The sequence below is a fragment of the Convolutriloba macropyga genome, chromosome 9 (assembly GCF_964194025.1).
Source record: "Convolutriloba macropyga chromosome 9, txConMacr16.3, whole genome shotgun sequence".
Taxonomy (NCBI): Eukaryota; Metazoa; Xenacoelomorpha; order Acoela; family Convolutidae; genus Convolutriloba; species Convolutriloba macropyga.
Genome location: NC_134476.1, coordinates 55,832,781 through 55,852,220, shown reverse-complemented (window position 1 = coordinate 55,852,220; position 19,440 = coordinate 55,832,781). Strand labels below are relative to the sequence as shown.

Below are 19,440 nucleotides of genomic sequence, written 5' to 3'. Positions count from 1 at the left end.
CTACCACTTTTGTTCAAGTTGATCGAAATAACGAAGTTGCTTCTACGAAGATCTCTTGAGAGAAACGTTCCCGATATACCTTATCGTGCACTTTTGCTTGTACTTCCCACCATTTTTTGGATATATATAATGTCGCTGGTGTCTCGTTCGATGTTACGGTGTGCTCTGTCTGTTTGAAGGGACTGTCATGCGGAATGTTCCACTTAGCTTTTTTCAAATGTGTTGGACTCTGTCGATCAGCTGTGTATCCGCTGGCTAACGGAAAGTTTTTTTTAAATGTTTCAAAAACAAAGCAAATGCTAAAAGATTTTCCTTGTTGTGGTTACTCGTAGACCTTCAGTTTTCTAATTGATTTTTGAAGACGTTAACTACTATAGTAGGATCAACGAAATATGACATTAGTTCTTTCAAATCTGTGCTATAATAAGCAGGATCACACAAAGAGGATGGGATAATCTCTTTTGTTTTGCCAGTAACTGCGTTTCGCAAATAGGTATTTTTATGTGCATCAGTATTCCTGGTGTTGTTGTACACGAGACAGAAAAAATTGATGTGGTACTCTAGTGGGTTATCATTAAAGTTTTGATTAGTAGGAGGTTGTAGCTTTTTTGATTGTTTACTTATTGAATTTGGGAAGTAAGGTGCCCTGTTCTAGCTAATGGGGAAAACGTTGAGTTCAGTTGAAGGGTTATGGAACTTTTCAGTTTATTCGTATTCTGTTCCATTGGATAATTGATGTGTATCTTAGATTGATTCCTGGGGTTGCTTTCTACTAAAGTAGGTACTTCTTGTAAAAACGTTTTGATTGAAGATGCAATGGGACCACTTGCAGTTAATGTGTTCAATGGAATGGGTTGTTAGACACCAAACGGGTTGCGAAGATCTACTTGGACGGTTTTAATTTTGATTTGTTTCCCATTTTGTGCCGAAACTTTTGGTAAGAGTTTGTTTCTGAAGCTCTAGAATGCTGCCAATTTTACAAAGTTTGTCAAATTAGTTAAATTCTTCAAAAAGGTTTGCACTATGAGGAGGGTTTTTCACTTTTTTTTTAGAAAAAGTGATTAGATTCCTTCATTTGCGAGTTACTCCGTTCAAATAGAGCTTTTACTTGGTCCAAGTTTAACCTAACTGCTCCGTTTGTTGCCGGTACTTTGTGACGGAATTGAGTTCTGTCTGGCAAATTTTTTGTGTTTTTTGACCATATGCTCTCTGGTTGAAAAATCTGTGTTGGAATCTGTTCCTTTGGAGTAGTTTGAGAAAAATCAGACAACTTTTTTGACAGAATTGGTTGGTTAAAAGTTTGCTGAGGCAAGTGAAATTGAAAATTGTTTCACGTATTTGCAAAATAATAGGGTTCGATTGCTTAATTGCTTGCCCTGTGCTTCGGATGGGGGTTTGTTAAATGATGTGAACCAGAGAAATCTGTGTCCCTTAGGGCAAAACGTTAGGAAATCTTTTGCTCTCGGTGACGGTTTGCTCTGTCAATTTAAGGAAATTGTTCTGCTGAGAATTTTAGGATCAAACTTTATTTTGTCTTTACAATTAAAATCATAAACACTTTCATAAGATTTTTAACATATTTTGAGGCAAATTTGACAAAAAGATCAGCAAAAATGCTGAAAATAAATGTGAACTGAAATCAGTCAGATTTTCAACAACCTTTGAACCTCGATAACTCCATAGAAAAACGAAATTCGAAAAAAAATCTTTTTTTCTATTCTATTTTGTATGCCGAACAGGCCATTTAATGATACCACTCTCAACTCTTTAGGATCAATATATCAATCGGCAAAAGTTGACTGAACAAAAAGAACATTTGAGTATATAGTTCCTCCCCGCCAAAGTGAGTCGGAACAAAAATCATGATGTCACGTGGATTTGTTCAGCTATTAATTTTACAAAATTCTGCCGATTATAGTGAGACAAAGCTGTAAACTCAATAACGCAAACTATTTGACCTAACTGACGCAAGTTTTACCAATGCTTTTTAATGTCAATTTAACAGAGATTCACTATACGCTAAAGCATCATCTATTACGGAAACTTGGCCAAAAGACTAGGTTTCATTAGATTTGGCGCAAATTAGGCAAAAACCCTGAACCTTTGTAATTTTTTGAAGAACAAGTTCTGAGAAACCCTTCTTTTAAACTTGCGAGATGAATTGATATCCAATGTTATCACTCAAAATGTTGGAAGATAACAAAATTGACCGGCTGACATTGACTGAATGAATATGTCAGCTGATGATATATCCCCCAGCCCCAGTAGGACGTGTCTGAACCTCAGATTTAAGTATTAAAACATTATTCTGGGCAATTTTTGATCTATTGGTTTAATCTTGATCTATTAGTTTAATTTTTATGTATGCTTTCCTTCACATGAGTTTGTCTTGTCTTGATTTCCTTGTACAAAAAGAGTCAAATTTCATAACTTCATAGTTTTGATTTGGCGGTTTTTGAATCAAAGTCATTGTGATATCTCTTGAGGTTGCAAGGTCATCTGCAACATATTTTCTAAAGATTAAAAAAGCATTCTGATGAGCAATTTTCTGATCCTGATAGATGACAGAAGTGACTCACGTGAGGAAAAGGGTGATAATGAATTAAACAAAAGAGCAGAGAGAGGGGTCTCTTCCTATGACAACCTAGTGCCCAACAGTCAAGGCATTTTTCCTCAAGATAGATTCAGCCATCTTCAAACTACATCCACAAACTCAACCAACATTAATATCTCCAATCCAAATGAAGCGGAACACCAGCAGGTAAGATAATGAGTACCCCAGTTGAGACTGGATGGTCAACTTGTAAGTTCTTAAAAGATTTTGGATCTATTCTGTCCCCCCCCCCCCCCAGTGTTCTTTATGACCCCCAGTTAAAAATTATGTTGTTATATAGCACGTTACTATGTAAGACAATAGCACATGCGCCCGGGGGTCATAAAAAATGTATGCTCACTAAGCTGAGGGAGGGGGGGGGGGGGGGGGCGAAACAGAATAGATCCAAGATTTTTTTCAAGAAACTTTATGAGAGAAAAACATGTCAAAATACCAGTTTTTGAAAAGTTTGAGTTAACCGTTGTTTTAGGGGAGAGAGGCTCCTGTCAACATTTCAGTCGTATCAGTGAAAGGTTAGAAGTTATACTTGAAATTTATCACGTGCAATTTTCATACCACATTAATAGTGAAATTGGTGTTCAATCGAGCATCGTTGAATAAACTTTGGATTCGGTATGGATTAAGATACCCTAGTGATCGGCGAATTGAAAAACTTGCAAGCATCTTGGAAGCAATCATGCAAGTGAATGCATACGGGTACCAAGTTGGTTGCTTGCAAGATTCTAAAATATTCCAGAATTTAAAACTTGCAATATTCTTGCAATATTTTGAATCATGGCTGAAAATTTTTTCTTGGATTTCAGTTTTGTAATTTGTTTAACAAACAATAATTTGCTTTAAAAGTGTTTTCTAAAACAATGCTACCCTGATTTATTTTTTGCCTGGATTGATATCTTGCAAGATTCTTGCAAGTTTTGAATCAGCTTGCAAGATTCTTGATAGCTTCAAGATCACTCATCACTTGGGTAGTTGAGTCTTAACCAACATCATCACAATTTATGAGTTCATGTTTATAATATTTGTCGAAGCCATATCTCTGAGTATGATTTTTCTTATCTTTTTAAGGCAAATTTTTTCCATTCCTTCTTCAGCGTAAATTAAGCATCCACTCTCATTTATTCTGATATTGCAAGACTAATTACACTACACCTTAATAAACTATTTAAAAACAATCGCTCTAATCTATACCGTAGAAGCAATCTTTCTAAACAGTTGTCTCTCTCTAGCCCGAATTAGAAGCAGGAAAACATAACACATGGTCACTAAGTTGGGTGAGTGGGTATCTGGGGGGGGGGGGGGCTATAATGGGAAAACACATAGTTTATTTGCTTACGTTTGTTTAACTTCTGGCTGAAATATTAATACTCTGTTGCAGGTACAAAACAGCAAACAATGGTTCCTGATAGCTCGGGCTGTTTTACTCGCGCCTCCCATGTAAGCTCTCATATGACTGAGAACAGCAATGAGAGCAATTGTGAGCAGATAGAAAGTGCTGGGCTGCCCCAACTCACGGGAAACATGACAAATGTGAGACAAGTAAACATTTTTTGTTGCAAAAATAAGTAAGAATTCGGATGAATGCCGGTGGTTTACTATACAGAGCGGTGAAACTAAGTTATCGCCCCCTAATATCAGAAACTAGAAGGAGCCAACGCTGAAAAGATTCCTTTTACGAAGTGTAACACCTTTAAATATCCATAACTGGTATCAACCATGCTTGGTCTTTGCGCATCCACATGATAATCACCAGAGCATGCAATTGAATGTCTGAACATTAAATTCTCGAAGTTTGGAAGTAAATGGGGATATTCCCTCCCAAATCAAACAGACAAAATTACCAAACCAGGGCACAAAATCTAACTAAACAAATGTGAAAAATTGCGAGGATTTTTGATTGTTGCACTTCATTTGGTTTTGTTTTTTATTCAAGCTTTCTGGAAAAAAATTAAAGGTAAACTTCAATTTTTACGGTAGGAAAAAGATACAACTCGGGATTCAATAACGTACGCATAGTATTAATCTAAGCGACTGAATACGAAAGGGTGTCATGCTCCATTTAAAAGAGAATAGTGTCTTCTCAGTCTGTGATTTGTAGAGATTACACACAATGGATTTTCTTCTGCTGCAATATACTTAGAGTATCCGTAAGAAATGGAATCTTTTACCCTATTATGTTCATACACATTTATGTCAATTATGCTTGGTCGCCCTTGACTCTCAATTGAAGTCAACTTATATTTTAAATTGTTCTAACGAAGATTGATGAAGCATTTTTTTGATGAAGTGAGTAGAAATGGATTTTATATTTTAAAAATGGGAGTATTAGTCTAAAATAAGTTCTAATAAAACCGTTTCAGTCAATGCTACTTCCGACTCTACTGCAATTTCTCTGAAGTTAGCTAGCTTATGCTCGGTAATTTAAAAGAAATCAGATTTGAAAATGGTAATTAAATATTAAATTTTATCTTCTTTGGTCATAAGCATCCTTTTTCATCGATTCTCATTTGCTATTTTTGTGGATTGGCTGAAGACTTCCAAATTACTCGTTCTCTTATTAATAAAATTAAAAAAAGCTTTTTGGAGTTTTTACTGATAGCCGTTTATCCTAATATGTTCATATATGACCTAATGGAAACTTCTTTAGAAGTATTTGTGGCAAAGGGATCAGCTGACAAAGTTATGAAAGCGCTTAGGCTTGTCGAAAAAATCAAAATTGATTGATGAAAACATTCTTGAGGTGTTTTTTGAGCAAAATTCAATATTGTATCCTATTAATTTGAAGTACTCAAAGAAGAAACCAGGTTTAATTTTTGTCTGAAGTTTCTTTTTTACGAAATGGACTTTGACTTTTTTGAATCATTTCGGACCATTGATGAGATCAAAATGGTGAGATCAATTGGTAAGGTTACCAAAGGAGGCTATAAGAGACCTTCCATACCTACCTATAGTTTGAGAGCAGCAATTTCCCCAGCTTCTATGAGTTATTTTCTTTGTTTTTTTTCGTGTGATGTTACTTCCATGATCTTTTGAGCTTTGTGCGGTCTGAGTTTCTCTCATTACGAATTTTCAGCAGCTAAACTCAATTTGGGTGAAATTTTTAGTTCCCCTTCAGGCAAACGCCCCCACCCTTCCTCCGACTACAGCTGGTAAATCATACAGGGAGTATAGATCCGGCATATGACTCCCTCTCAATCCTCTTACAAGCCGGAGACGTCGAGACAAACCCTGGCCCTCAGTGCAGACCATGCGGAAAGACGATTGGCAAAGGCAAACCCGTTATGCAGTGCGAGCTGTGCGAGAATGTTTCCCATAAACAGCAACGATGCAGCGGGAAATCAAGATACTGCCAAGACTCCAACTGGACCTGCCCGGACCACAGTTCGGCAACCTGTGTCCCCGCTCCAACCGAAGATTTCAGAAGCCCCACCGGGGCCAGTTGCTCCAGTTGTAGCACCTTCTTCAGGGCAGTCGCCCCCGCTAGTCGATGCATCACTCTGCACTGCTCTCTGGAAAAGAAACAATAGCACAGCTGGGATTCGTTCCTACCTGGACAGCCACCACTCCAAAGTCATTATCCAATGGATACCAGGGCATTCAGATTTCGCAGAGAATGAACTAGCAGACTCCGAGTCCAGAAAGACAGCTGTCACGACTATCTCAGAAGCCGAACCGACGTCCCTTCGAGCCGCATTGAGCTGCATCAGAAGAACTTTCAAGGACCACGAGCCCTGCCACCATCGTGCCAAACTCACCTACAAAGACTAAAACTTCAAGGCAGAAGCCAAAAAGATCACGAGCAAAAAGGACGCTGTCCTACTAGCACAGCTCCGCAGCGGACACTGCAAACTACTGAAGGCATATGCCAATCTGTTGGACCCCACGGTCGACCCAACGTGTCCCTTGTGCACATCAGAGCCTCAGATCCTCGAACACTGGCTGGATTGAAATTTTTGAAATTTTTGGCACATGCCAAGCCAGACTGGAATTGCTGACTGAGGCACCCGACGGCGCAGTGGCGCTCGCCAGACGAACTCTGGGCGCCTAAACCACACACACACACACACACACACACACACACACACACACACACTACAGCTGGCTACAATAGATAAGAGATCCCACTAGTCGTTAGCAGCCGTTCTTCCAACGCTAGTCGGCTGTTTTTGTCATCAAATTGTTTGCGTATTTAGTGTTCTCTTCAAAAGTTTCTAAATTTTGTTTTGATATTTCACGTCGTTGATTTTAGTATTTATCTTTTTATCATTTAGTTTCAGATTTTCGAAGTCGAAGTTATTCAAACAAAGGGTAACTATAAATAAATCCTTAACTCCAATCATATTTTTCTTCTAACTCATTTTTAAGGAGATTAAATTTTGTCTTGGCAAATTATTTTTATGAGCTTACAAAAATTTTGCTATTAATATTAAGTAAAGTGCTTCATGAGGAGACTATGAAACAAAATCACACCGTTCAACTAATACCAGTAGGAGTAATGTGACAAACTTGCTCCAACTTTAGGCTACCCCCTCCACCCACCCTCACCTGACTGCAGTATGTAGCAACAGATTACTCTAGAGTTCCCACTAATCGTTAATAAAATCAATGCTCTCTTGAACAGTTTTGTTTGATGTTTCATGTCATTGATTAATAGCCGCGAAGCGATAGCTGAGGCTATTATTGGCCTTCTCTTGATTTTTTATTTATTTGGTGTCAAGGTTTTTGTTGCGAACATATGACGTCGCAACCACTTCAAATCTGCTTTTTGTTTATTCGTTCTTGCAATTTCAACTGAATTGCGTGCTTGACGTCAATTTTCACTCTTAGTGGAGATAGTTTTTTTTGTTCATTCGCGTGATTAAGTTTTTGGTCACACGGGAACACGGGACTTACCTCAGTCTTAAAAATGACCTTCTCACTCTAAAATTCACTGTTCTTTGCTTTAATTCTGAGAGATAAGGTCAAATGAGTTATTTAAGCGCAGCAAATAGAAACAGCAATAAGTTATTCAGGTTCCTAATCAAAATTTAACATCTCAGCCCTCAATGAAAAGAACAAGTTCCTTTTTTGGCCTGTCGTTTTTACCTTCTTTTTGAGACTACAGATCTATGAAGCTTTTGCGGCTATTTTCTGGCAATTTGCCAGCTATATTTTTATTATTTGTGCCTTTTCTAATTTTTTCAGATTTTAATAGTCAAAATCATTCAAATAACCTTAATAACCACAAAGCAATAGCTGGGGCTATTATTAGCCTTTTCTTGTATTTTCTCAGTTCAAACATATTGAATTGTATTGTTTTTTCTTTAGATCTGTCCACATATTTTTTAATGTTTTTTGAAGTTAAATACTAGTAATAATTTGGTCACGCCAAAACAGTGGAACAAAAAAAAGTAATTTTGCGTCTTGAAATTTTGTCCCTCTAATTTTAAGTTGAGTGACAAAAGATTTTTGTCGCCTTTTGTTTAAAATGGTTTTTCGAGCCCATTTCGTGGTCAAGAATTTTTCTGCCAAGAGTTTTGTTAAGGTTATATGACGGTCACGATCACTTAAATCTGCTTTTCGTTCGTTCATTCATTCATGCATAAATTTTCTACACAGTTTCTACTTCAGATCTCACAATATATGGCGCAATTTTTGTGCACAAGAGTGGTGAAGTTTTTAGTCTCAGGTGACGTACTTTACTCTCAAAAATAGCTTTACTCAGTTTCAAAATGAATTTTTTGTTTCAAGGAGATAAGGTCAACTGAGTTTATGATACTCACAAAAATGAATTTCCTTGATTTCAAAATAATTTTTTTTCTCTTATTCAGGGAAATGGTAGCAACTTTATGTTTTTCTTAATAACCCTTCAATCGACGATTTTAGATGACAGGGTTTGGAACTCATTTTGCACTCGCAAACCACACAGCCTCCTTTTTTCTGTTTTAGAGCAATTCTAACGTGGTGATCTCTAATCAGGTGGTGGTGGAATCAACCCTGAGAACGCCTGCTTCTTCTGGTGATAAAATACTATTAAGCAGCGCCGTTGTGACTCCAGTAGACGATCAGTTTCCCTCATCATCAGCGGATGCAACTCCCACTAGTAGCAATAAGAGACGCCGAGTTCACTTCTCAGAGTTCCACGTGTCCGCGTTTTATGAAGTGAATGCTTCTCCTATGGTCTTTAAGCAGCAAATGAAACGGCGAAAAGTTAGTACAAGTTTAGAATCGGAATATGGGTCTGGCTCATCCGACCCTGTAGACATTAACTTGCAGTCGGACAAATCGCACGAGAACAAGTCCGCATTTAGCAATGATGGATCTCCGTTTCCTAATGAGAAACAAGTTCTGAGTGAATATCAGACTATGTATGGCCAATTAGATGTTCGGGACAACCATATTAATGGTAATCGAATATCATCTGCGAACTCAGCCCACATTTATCAGCTTTCTGTCCCATATACAGGCCAGTCTGGTAGCGCAATATCGACATCTCACTGTGAAATTCTTATCCCAAGATCATGGATGGCAAATTTAGATAGTGTATCTCATCTGAGCCACGCTAAAACGCAAATACAGGAATCCCTTACATCTGAGGTCACAACAAACGTCGGGAAAACGCCACCGTTTAATCAAAACGAAAAAGATAGCTTTAACGCAAATAATGAGTCTCGTGAAGCATTGTTATTACAAAAAAATATTATATTCGACAGATTTTCAGACCAACCAATCTGCGAATTGCCTTCAGATGAAACTGATGTCATGGAATGCAACAATAACTCTATTTCTGCACCAAGCGATGTCGATAGAAATTCTACATGCTTCATAAATGAGACAAGTGTCTCTTCCAGGGTCAACTCTGCCATTCAAAACTTCAACAATGCTTTTAATACGGGCAGTGTGATGAGCAGATACAGAAATTCTAATTCTGAGTCAATTTCATTCGGCCAAGTGGACGAGGCACTGGAAATGAATGACTATTCCGAGTTCATTGTCTCTTCAGGGGGCAGATCATCAGTCGAGGGGTTGAGAGACCATTTAAAGCACGTGTCTCAGATTGTACCACCAAAACAGCCTTTTAAAACAGAAAACGATACCCTCCAAGATTCTAGAAGTAAGTCTCATTAACTTTAAGCATTCTTTAAGTTGAAGGGGCCACTTATGCTCTGTAAAAAGGCTGAATGAAAAGCTTTTAATGAGACTGTCTAATATCTGCATGACCTTTGATCAAAGCTTTGGAGATTTGGTCACCTCCTCTTGCTCGTAACCATTTTCCCCAGCAGGATCTTCCCAGTCCAAAATTACCTATAATCAGACTTTCACGCTACTATTGTACGGTCCAAACTTTCTTGGGGTTTAGGAACAGTCTTTTGAGTGTTCACAAAAATCTAGTATTCGACCGTCATTTCCTCAGAGAAGTGTGTAACAAGATTTAATTGCTTTCGAAGTTACCTTTATCAGATTGATCTGTGACTCCAATTTTTTGTCTCCCAAGTTGCCCTGTCCCATCTTGCAATATCTTTGTTGCGGTCTTTAACTCTATGGTTAATTGATATCTGAGCTCTATTTAAACGTTCTAGGCGTCCTATGATGTGGAGTGCCGATCACTTTTTGAGTTATCCTTTCTAAATGAGCAAACTTTTTTTCGTTTTTTTTTTCACGAAAATATCAGCTCAGGAAAAATTGATAGCAATTTGCGTTTTTTCAACTTCACGAAAATATCAGCGCAGGTAAAATTGATAATTTGCGTTTTTTCAACTTCACGAAAATATCAGCGCAGGTAAAATTGATAGCAATTTGCGTTTTTTCAACTTCACGAAAATATCAACTCAGGAAAAATTGATAGCAATTTGCGTTTTTTCAACTTCACGAAAATATGAGCTCAAAAAAATTGATAGCAATTTGCGTTTTTTCAACTTCACGAAAATATCAGCTCAGAAAAAATTGATGGCAATTTGCTAAATTGATAGCAATTTGCGATAGCAAAATTTGTTTTTAATAAGCACTATTGACATGTGCAGCTTTCCTGAGCTGTATCTTAGTAAATAATTGATTATTAATTATCAGATTGCATCGTTAATTGATACGCAAATTTCAAATTTTGTCCAGGCGACTTTGAAATGAAATCGAATCCTTGAACCCTTGTGATTCGCCATCCCATATTGCTAAGCACCCTGAAATGGGAATTTGTTTTCTTAATTATACCAAAATTCCACTGTACTTTTGGGTACCTTTTCCGGGTACCCAAGCCGAGTCATAAGTCGTGAGTCTCAGTTTTTTCAAAATCTTAAATGTTTCTTTTCTAAAATGCGAGGCTAAATGGACCTCTACAGAACATTTCTTTATCAACATTCAATTGTAACGTGATTCATGAATATCTATTAAGTTTTTTTTGAAGCTTCGAGTTGTTTTTTAGTGTTTTATGCACCGAAATATTTAACTATAAAGATTATTAATTTTACATCAAAATGTACTAGCAGGTTCGGTGATATTTTTATTAATTCTTTTGGATTATACTTAGAATAAGATTCTTATCTTATTATTTCTAAGTTCCAATTCTTGAGTAAAAATGTTTGTGTTTTATAAAATGAATTTACTGAAGCTAAATAAATAGCAAAAGTGGAAAGAATAATTCAGGTTTTCACAGTAACTTGTGCACGGAGGTTAATCTGAGCGAATAATTTAAAAAAAGCAGTATAAAAGTACGTGCGTACAACACTACAAAAAAGGGAGTAACAATGATTACTCATCTTACTCATAATAACAGCACTCTATTAAATATGGAAATGGTGTGGGAGGAAATAGGAGAGAAGTGTTACAACTCACCCCCTTCAAAGGAAAATAAAAAACTTTAAACTTACCAAAGTATGTCATGCATAGTAATATACGGGCTAAATAATCCATATCAAAATATTATGCTGAAATGCACATGGAGACGTAGAATCAGGAATATACGAACAAGTACAAGCATTACAAGAAAAAGTACAAACAATGTTACTAAAGTTACTGATGAGTTATTATGGCTGGCTTTGCTTTTTCGCTTTCTGGTTTATCGGCCAGGGCAATCTAGCATATTTACTTTCCCAGTTATAATCCTTTTCGAAACCATCCCCACTTGGGTACCATATGGTAGAAAAACGCTCTTTGACAGTTCCTTTGTAGACGCTGAAAAAAGAATGTTCAAAATAATATTCCGTATCGATCGCGGTTGCCAAAACGAGTAATTCTGCCAGAGATGTTTGCAGTTCTTTGTATTTTTCGTCGTCCAGATTTCGAAGTAGTTTTATTGCTTCAACGCGGTTTGCATCGATGTCAACGCTTATTCGCTGAATATTCTTGAGATGTTGGCCAATTTTATGATTTTCTTCTGACTTCAAGTTAGCATTCCGGTACAGTTGTTGATATTTTACGTGCTGACTGTTAGTTTTCTCTCAGGCTGCTTTTAGTTCAATAATCTCATGGTAACACTGAAAATATTCCGCCTCGAAACTTGGTTTTTTTTAACATGAACACAACTGGTGAGCGAGTTGTAACATTTCTCTCCTATCTCCTACCACACTATTTCCATATTTAATACAGTGCTGTTAATATGAGTTATATGAGAAATCCTTTTTACTCCATTTTTGTAGTGTTGTACGTACGTACTTTATACCGCCTTTTTAAATCATTCGCTCAGATTAACCTCCGTGCAAAAGATACTGTGAAAATTTGAAATTTTCTTTCCACTTTTGCTATTTATTTATCTTCAGTAACTTTATCTTATTAATCACAACTATTTATACTCAAGAATTGGAACTTAAAAAAATAAGATAAGAATCTTAATCTAAGTATAATCCAAAAGAGTTAAACGAAAATATCACCGAACCGGCTAGTACAACTGGTGCGACCAGTGAGGCACTGATTAATCGCACTGTACGACGGTTCGGAATTTCCAGTTTTATAAACGAAACTTGAATTCAAATGAGCAAATTTTATACGATTAAAACTTGTCTCTGGTGATATGATCACCACAAAACATAAGTTGTGTATGCACACAACTAAAAACAACAAAAGTGCAACTTTTGGCACGGATATGATCCGTTGTCACAAAAAGTAAAGATATAAGCGAAAGGCTCTAAAATTTTGGTGAATACTTAGGTACATAAGGTACTGATATAGTACTGCTGGACAAAAAGAGTAAATCTTGAGACAAATTCACCAAAGATTGAAAACAAATTCACTAATTTTACAGCTGATTTTTAAATATAATCAATTTTCGTGTTGTCTCTCCTGTCTATTCTCAATTTCACCTTAAAAGTTAACCAATTTTAATCTGTTCTTTTAATATTTCAATCTGAACCCTTAACTTAACCAAATCTCGTGTTCTTTCGAAGCCTTTGGTTAGTTGAATACTTCTGCTTAAACTTTATTTCTTAACTGTTTAACTTATCCTACTTAATTTGACTTAACTTAACTTAACTTAACTTAACTTAACTTAACTCAACTTAACTTAACTTAACTTAACTTAACTTAACTTAACTTAACTTAACTTAACTTAACTTAACTTAACTTAACTTAACTTAACTTAACTTAACTTAACTTAACTTAACTTAACTTAACTTAACTTAACTTAACTTAACTTAACTTAACTTAACTTAACTTAACTTAACTTAACTTAACTTAACTTAACTTAACTTAATTTAACTTAACTTCACTTAATTTAACTTAACTTAACTTAACATAACTTAACTTAACTTAACTTAACTTAACTTAACTTAACTTAACTTAACTTAACTTAACTCAACTTAACTTAACTTAATTTAAATTAACTTAAATTAATCTCTTAAACTAATTAATTTAACTTATTTAACTTACATTCAAACGCAAGTTATTCCGTTCTTTCGCAGGTCTAAACAAGTTGAACGTTGTAGTAACTTGCTTGTAACTTTTAACCATGTCTTAAATCGTACTTTAAATTGTTTTAACATTACTTAAAACTACACTTGGGTTTGTCTGTTAGTTCGAAGTTCTGAACTAGTTGAACTAGACTCACTTGACTTAACTCCTAATTATTACCCTGTGTTGTCGAAAGTTCTTTCGCAGTCTTAGACTAGATGAACAAGCAGGCGGATTCCTTTGAATAATCTTTAATTATTTATTGTACCTATAATTCTTCTTCAATTGTATAAAGCCCACAACTCTGTCACTCTTGACATGGCACAAGTGGTGGCATTTCCAGACATTGCCCTGGAGAAATTTACAGGACTAGATTCGAGTGAAGACGCTCAAACCTTTATTGATCTTATAGAGAGGAAGATCGGATTCAGTCTAGGTCTTACACCGGACGATGCGGATGAGCAAGAACTGTTTGACCATAGGCGAAAACAGCTTTTTGGTTCATTGCTGTGTTGTCCTGCTCAAGATTGGTTCGGAAGTCTAAACGCAGCACCTTAGAACACAATTCATAGACTGCTTCACAGATGGTAGAGACAAATACCTCCAGCAAATTGAAGCTGAACCTCTCAAGAGACAAGATAATGAGCCCATTAAGGGATTCATATACAAAGTGACAAGTGCAGTAGATAAGGGCTGGTCGGATCTTGGGGCTGACCAACGCGCTCAGAAATACGAAGATTTCTTTTTGCGTGGACTTGCTCCAGCTGCTCTTAAGCAAAACGCATACCGTCACATAATTGAAAATCCAGCCGTAACCTGGCAAGCTCTAAAAGACCACGTCATAAATATAGACCTCAGCTATAGCGTGAGTACCAGTATGACTGGAGTCCAAAGTGGAATATCTGATTCACGGTTAGCTAACGTTGAGGAACAACTTAAGAAGATGACCGAGTTATTGCAAACAAACAAAATTAATGCCACTTATAACCCAAACGAGCCTCGAATGTGACAAAATAATACCAGGTTCTGCAAATACTGCAAAGAGAATAACCACACAATTAAATACTGTGATAAACTTAAAAATAAAAAATCACAAGAGCATAGCCAACGTTCTCCTCAGTACTCAGAAAAGTACTCCGACAAATATCCAACCAGACGGCCACGATACCGATCATCGCGCAATAATTATCAAAACTAAGATAGATCCAGAAATTCTTCACATTCTCGATACGATTCTAGAAGGCAAAATTTTCCCTATGACCGGATGTCAGAAAAAACGAATTTCTGAGATCGCGACAAGGGAAGATCCTCAAGCGACACCAGAAGACAAAACGATTTTGATAGTCGTGGATACTCAGGTAGTAATCACAAATCAGACAACCGAAAAGATAGGCGACAAAGCCCCTATCCGCGAAATTAGCCACGAACTCGATCTCATAGCAGAGATCGGCAAGATTCTCGACATAGGTCTCCGCAACAATACGACCGGTCACGACGGTCAAGTGTGCACTTCGACCAACGAGAGGAAATAAATGCAATATTCGAATATATCAAAACAAAATCCCCGTTAAAAAACCCAAAACAACCTGAGAAAGCGATTAGTTCTTCAAAAAGTCAACATAAACAGCTGTTTTTTGATCTCGTGCAATTTGACTTGAGAGATAAGGACAAAAATTACGCCATAGAAGCCCAGTGTCTGGTAGATACTGGCGCAACCTGCTCTTTGATAAACTACACTTCTTACATCGAACTTGGAAAACTTCAAAATCTAAACCTGTAAAAACGGCTTTACGTACCCGTGGTATAAATGGGGACAAATTAGACATCCTCGGTTTTGATTATATCATCTCTATTTTCGATATTGAGGGAAAATTCCCGATTCGCCATAAATTTTTGGATTTTTGGCCCAGGAGGCACAGAGTATAGCATATTGGGAAATGATTTCCTTTCACAATTGGGTGAGACGCTCAAGTTCTCCGATCTTGCACATTCCTTGAAAGCCTATCCCGGACAATGAGTGGCAATGAGCTCAAAAAGTGATAAGAAGTTTCCATTCATCAATGAATTTAGACGGTTTGGTCTTTCCGATAACATAACGATTGCACCAAATTCCATGAGAATTGTCTCCATTTACCCTCAAACGTCTCCAAAAGTTTTCTCCCGAGTAACCATGTTCAGATTACACAAGAGCGTTCGAGATGCCGAAGTCTATACTTTCAATATTTATTCTAGATCGCCAGAGAGACAGATACCGTATAATGTTAAGCAATCCAAACTCATATAAAAAACTCTGCCGTCTGAAAATCTTGGATATACTGTGTTGGATATAGATCGCAATCAAAACAATTCAACAATGTATACAATCACTAATAACATTGCTTTCGTCGACGAGCTAAGAGACAATTATCCTCACTTCGAGGATCAATTTGAAGTGAGCAAGGTCTCATTAACCTGTCTATGACGACAAAGATTTAGAAATGTTTGATTTTGAACAGACCGAATTGGCCACTGATTTGTATTCGGAGTTCAAATCTCTCAGACCACAGGCAGAAATCAATAATCCAGTACGTCGACCAAAACTTACCATCAAAATTCCTCAAGAAACTCCATCCTGAAGATCAAGAAATTTTGAAGAAGTTTAATTTAAGTGAATCCGAACTAACAGACGATGAGCTCCATCTTCTCTTTCAGATTCTGATTAACGATCAAAATGTATATTCGCATCATAAGTTTGATGTCGGGAAAATTAAGCAGAAGTTTCATGTCAAGCTAAAAGAGAACTCAGAATTGAAGAAGCAAAGAGCTTCGAGATTCCCTTTGCATAATCAGAGCAAACTGGAAGCACTACTGGAAGAACTCCAGAGAGCTGACATCATTCGTGAAATGGGAGATGACATCGAGATGGGTTCCATGTTTGTTAATCCTATCATCATTTTACCGAAAGGTGATACTATCAAACTTGTAATTGATGCACTCCAATCACGGACTTGTCATCCTATTATTGGCCACTAGAACCTTTGAATACTTTGTTAACAAGGATTAACGGCAAGTACTTCACTACTAGTAATACTCGGGCTAAATAATCCATATAAAAATATTATGCTGAAATGCACACGAACAAGTACAAGTTTTACAAGAAAAGTTACAAACAATGTTACTAAAGTTAATAATGAGTTATTATGGCTGGCTTTGTTTTTTCGCTTTCTGGTTTATTGGCCAGGGCAATCTAGCATATTTACTTTCCCAGTTATAATCCTTTTCGAAACCATCCCCACTTGGGTACCATATGGTAGAAAAACGCTCTTTGACAGTTCCTTTGTAGACGCTGAAAAAAAAATGTTCAAAATAATATTCCGTATCGATCGCGGTCGCCAAATCGAGTAATTCTGCCAGATATGTTTGCATATCTTTGTGTTTTTCGTTGTCCAGGTTTTGAAGTAGTTTTATTGCTTCAACGCAGTTTACATCGATGTCAACGCTTATTCGCTGAATTTTCTTGAGATATTGGCCATTTTTATGATTTTCTTCTGACTTCCCGTTAGCATTCCGGTACAGTTTTTGATATTTTATGTGCTGACTGTTAGCTTTCTCTAAGGTTGCTTTTAGTTCAATAATGGTAACACTGAAAATATTCCGCCTCGAAACTTGTTTTTTTTTAACATGAACACAACTGGTGACCGAGTTGTAACATTTCTCTCCTATTTCCTGCCACACTATTTCCATATTTAATACAGTGCTGTTAATATGAGTAATATGAGTAATCATTTTTACTCCATATTTGTAGTGTTGTACGTACGTACTCTATACTGCCTTTTTTAATCATTCGCTCATATTAACCTCCGTGCACAAGTTACTGTGAAAACTTGAAATTTTCTTTCCACTTTTGCTATTTATTGGTCTTCAGTAAATTCATCTTATTAAACACAATTATTTTTACTCAAGAATTGAAACTTAGAAAAAGCAAGATAAGAATCTTAGTCTAAGTATAATCCAAAAGAGTTAAACAAAAATATCACCGAACCGGCTAGTACAGCTGGTGCCACCAGTGAGGCACCGATTAAACGCATTCAAAACACATTCACTAATTTTACAGCTTATTTTCAAATATAATCATTTTCCGTGTCGTCTCTCCTGTCTAATTTCAATTTCACCTTAAAAGTTAACAAATTTTTAATCTGTTCCTTTAAATTTTCAATCTGAAGCATTAAGTTTACCAAATCTCATGTTCTTTCGAAGTCTATGGTTAGTTGAACACTTCTGCTTGAACTTTATTTCTTAGTTGTTTAACTTAACCTACTTTATTTGACTTAACTTAACTTAAATTAATTTAACTTAACCTAACTTAACTTAACTTAGCTTAACTTAACTTAACTTAACTTAACTTAAATTAACTTAAGTTAATCTCTTAAACTGTTGAACTTAATTTATTTAACTTACATTTAAACGCAAGTTATTTCGTTCTTTCGCAGTTCTAAACAAGTTGAACGTTGTAGTAACTTGCTTGTAACTTTTAACCATGTTTTAAATCTTACTTTAAATTGCTTCAACATAACTTTAAAGTACACTTGGGTTTGTCTGTTCGTTCGAAGTTCTGAACTAGTTGAACTAGACTTACTTGACTTAACTCCTAATTATTACCCTGTGTTGTCGGAAGTTCTTTCGCAGTCTTAGACTAGATGAACAAGCAGGCGGATTCCTTTGAATAATATTTAATTATTTATTGTACCTATAATTCTTCTTCAATTGTATAAAGCCCACAACTCTGTCACTCTTGACATGGCACAAGTGGTGGCATTTCCAGACATTGCCCTGGAGAAATTTACAGGGCTAGATTCCAGCGAAGACGCTCAAACCTTTATTGATCTTATAGAGAGGAAGATCGGATTCAATCTATGTCTTAGACCAGACGATGCGGTTGAGCAAGAACTGTTTGACTATAGGCGAAAACAGCTTTTTGGTTCAGTGCTGTGTAGTCCTGCTCACGATTGGTTCGGAGGTCTAAACGCAGCACTTTAGAACACAATTCATAGACCGCTTCACAGATGGTAAAGACAAGTACCTCCAGCAAATTGAAGCTGAATCTCTCAAGAGACAAGATAATGAGCCCATTGAGTGATTCATATACAAAGTGACACTTGCAGTAGATAAGGGCTGGTCGGATCTTGGGGCTGAACAACGCGCTCAGAAATACGATGATTTCTTTTTGCGTGGACTTGCTCCAGCTGCTCTTAAGCAAAACGCATACCGTCACAATTGAAAATCCAGCCGTAACCTGGCAAGCTCTAAAAGACCACGTCATAAATACAGACCTCAGCTATAGCGTGAGTACCAGTATGACAGGAGTCCAAAGTGGAACATCTGATTCACGGTTAGCTAACGTTGAGGAACAACTTAAGAAGATGACCGAGTTATTGCAAACAAACAAAATTAGTGCCACTTATAACCCAAACGAGCCTCGAATGAGACAAAATTATACCAGGTTCTGCAAATATTCCAAAGAGAATAACCACACAATTAAATACTGTGATAAACCTAAAAATAAAAAATCACAAGAGCGTAGCCAACGGTCTCCTCAGTACTCAGAAAAGTACTCCAACAAAAATCCAAGCAGACGGCCACAACACCGATCATCGAGCAATAATTATCAAAACTAAGATAGATCCAGAAATTCTTCACATTCTCGATACGATTCCAGAAGGCAAAATTTTCCTTATGACTGGAGGTCACAAAACACTAATTTCTGAGACCGCGAGAGAGGAAGATTCTCAAGCGACATCAGAAGACAAAACGATTATGATAATCGTGGATACTCTGGTAGTAATCACAGATCTGACAACCGAGAAGATAGGCGACAAAGCCCCTATCCGCGAAATCAGCCACGAACTCGATCTCATAGCCGAGATCGGCAAGATTCTTGACATAGGTCTCCGCAACAATATGACCGGTCACGACGGTCCAGTGTGCACTTCGACCAA

The 19,440-nt window shown here is 36.8% G+C and overlaps 1 protein-coding gene across 3 annotated transcripts in view; it reads left to right on the top strand.

Moving 5' to 3' along the window:
* The window catches only part of LOC142345867 (uncharacterized), a 171,305-nt gene that overhangs the window by 18,334 nt on the left and 133,531 nt on the right, over positions 1–19,440 (top strand). For 2 of the 3 annotated variants that reach the window (XM_075398296.1, XM_075398295.1), the window contains exons 2-5: positions 2,562–2,761; positions 3,084–3,126; positions 3,990–4,141; positions 8,540–9,704. In XM_075398296.1, coding sequence (XP_075254411.1) covers positions 2,562–2,761; positions 3,084–3,126; positions 3,990–4,141; positions 8,540–9,704 — 1,560 coding nt within the window. Of the gene's footprint in view, positions 1–2,561; positions 2,762–3,083; positions 3,127–3,252; positions 3,318–3,989; positions 4,142–8,539; positions 9,705–19,440 lie in introns of those variants that run through there. The other variant, XM_075398297.1, reaches the window with a different exon arrangement.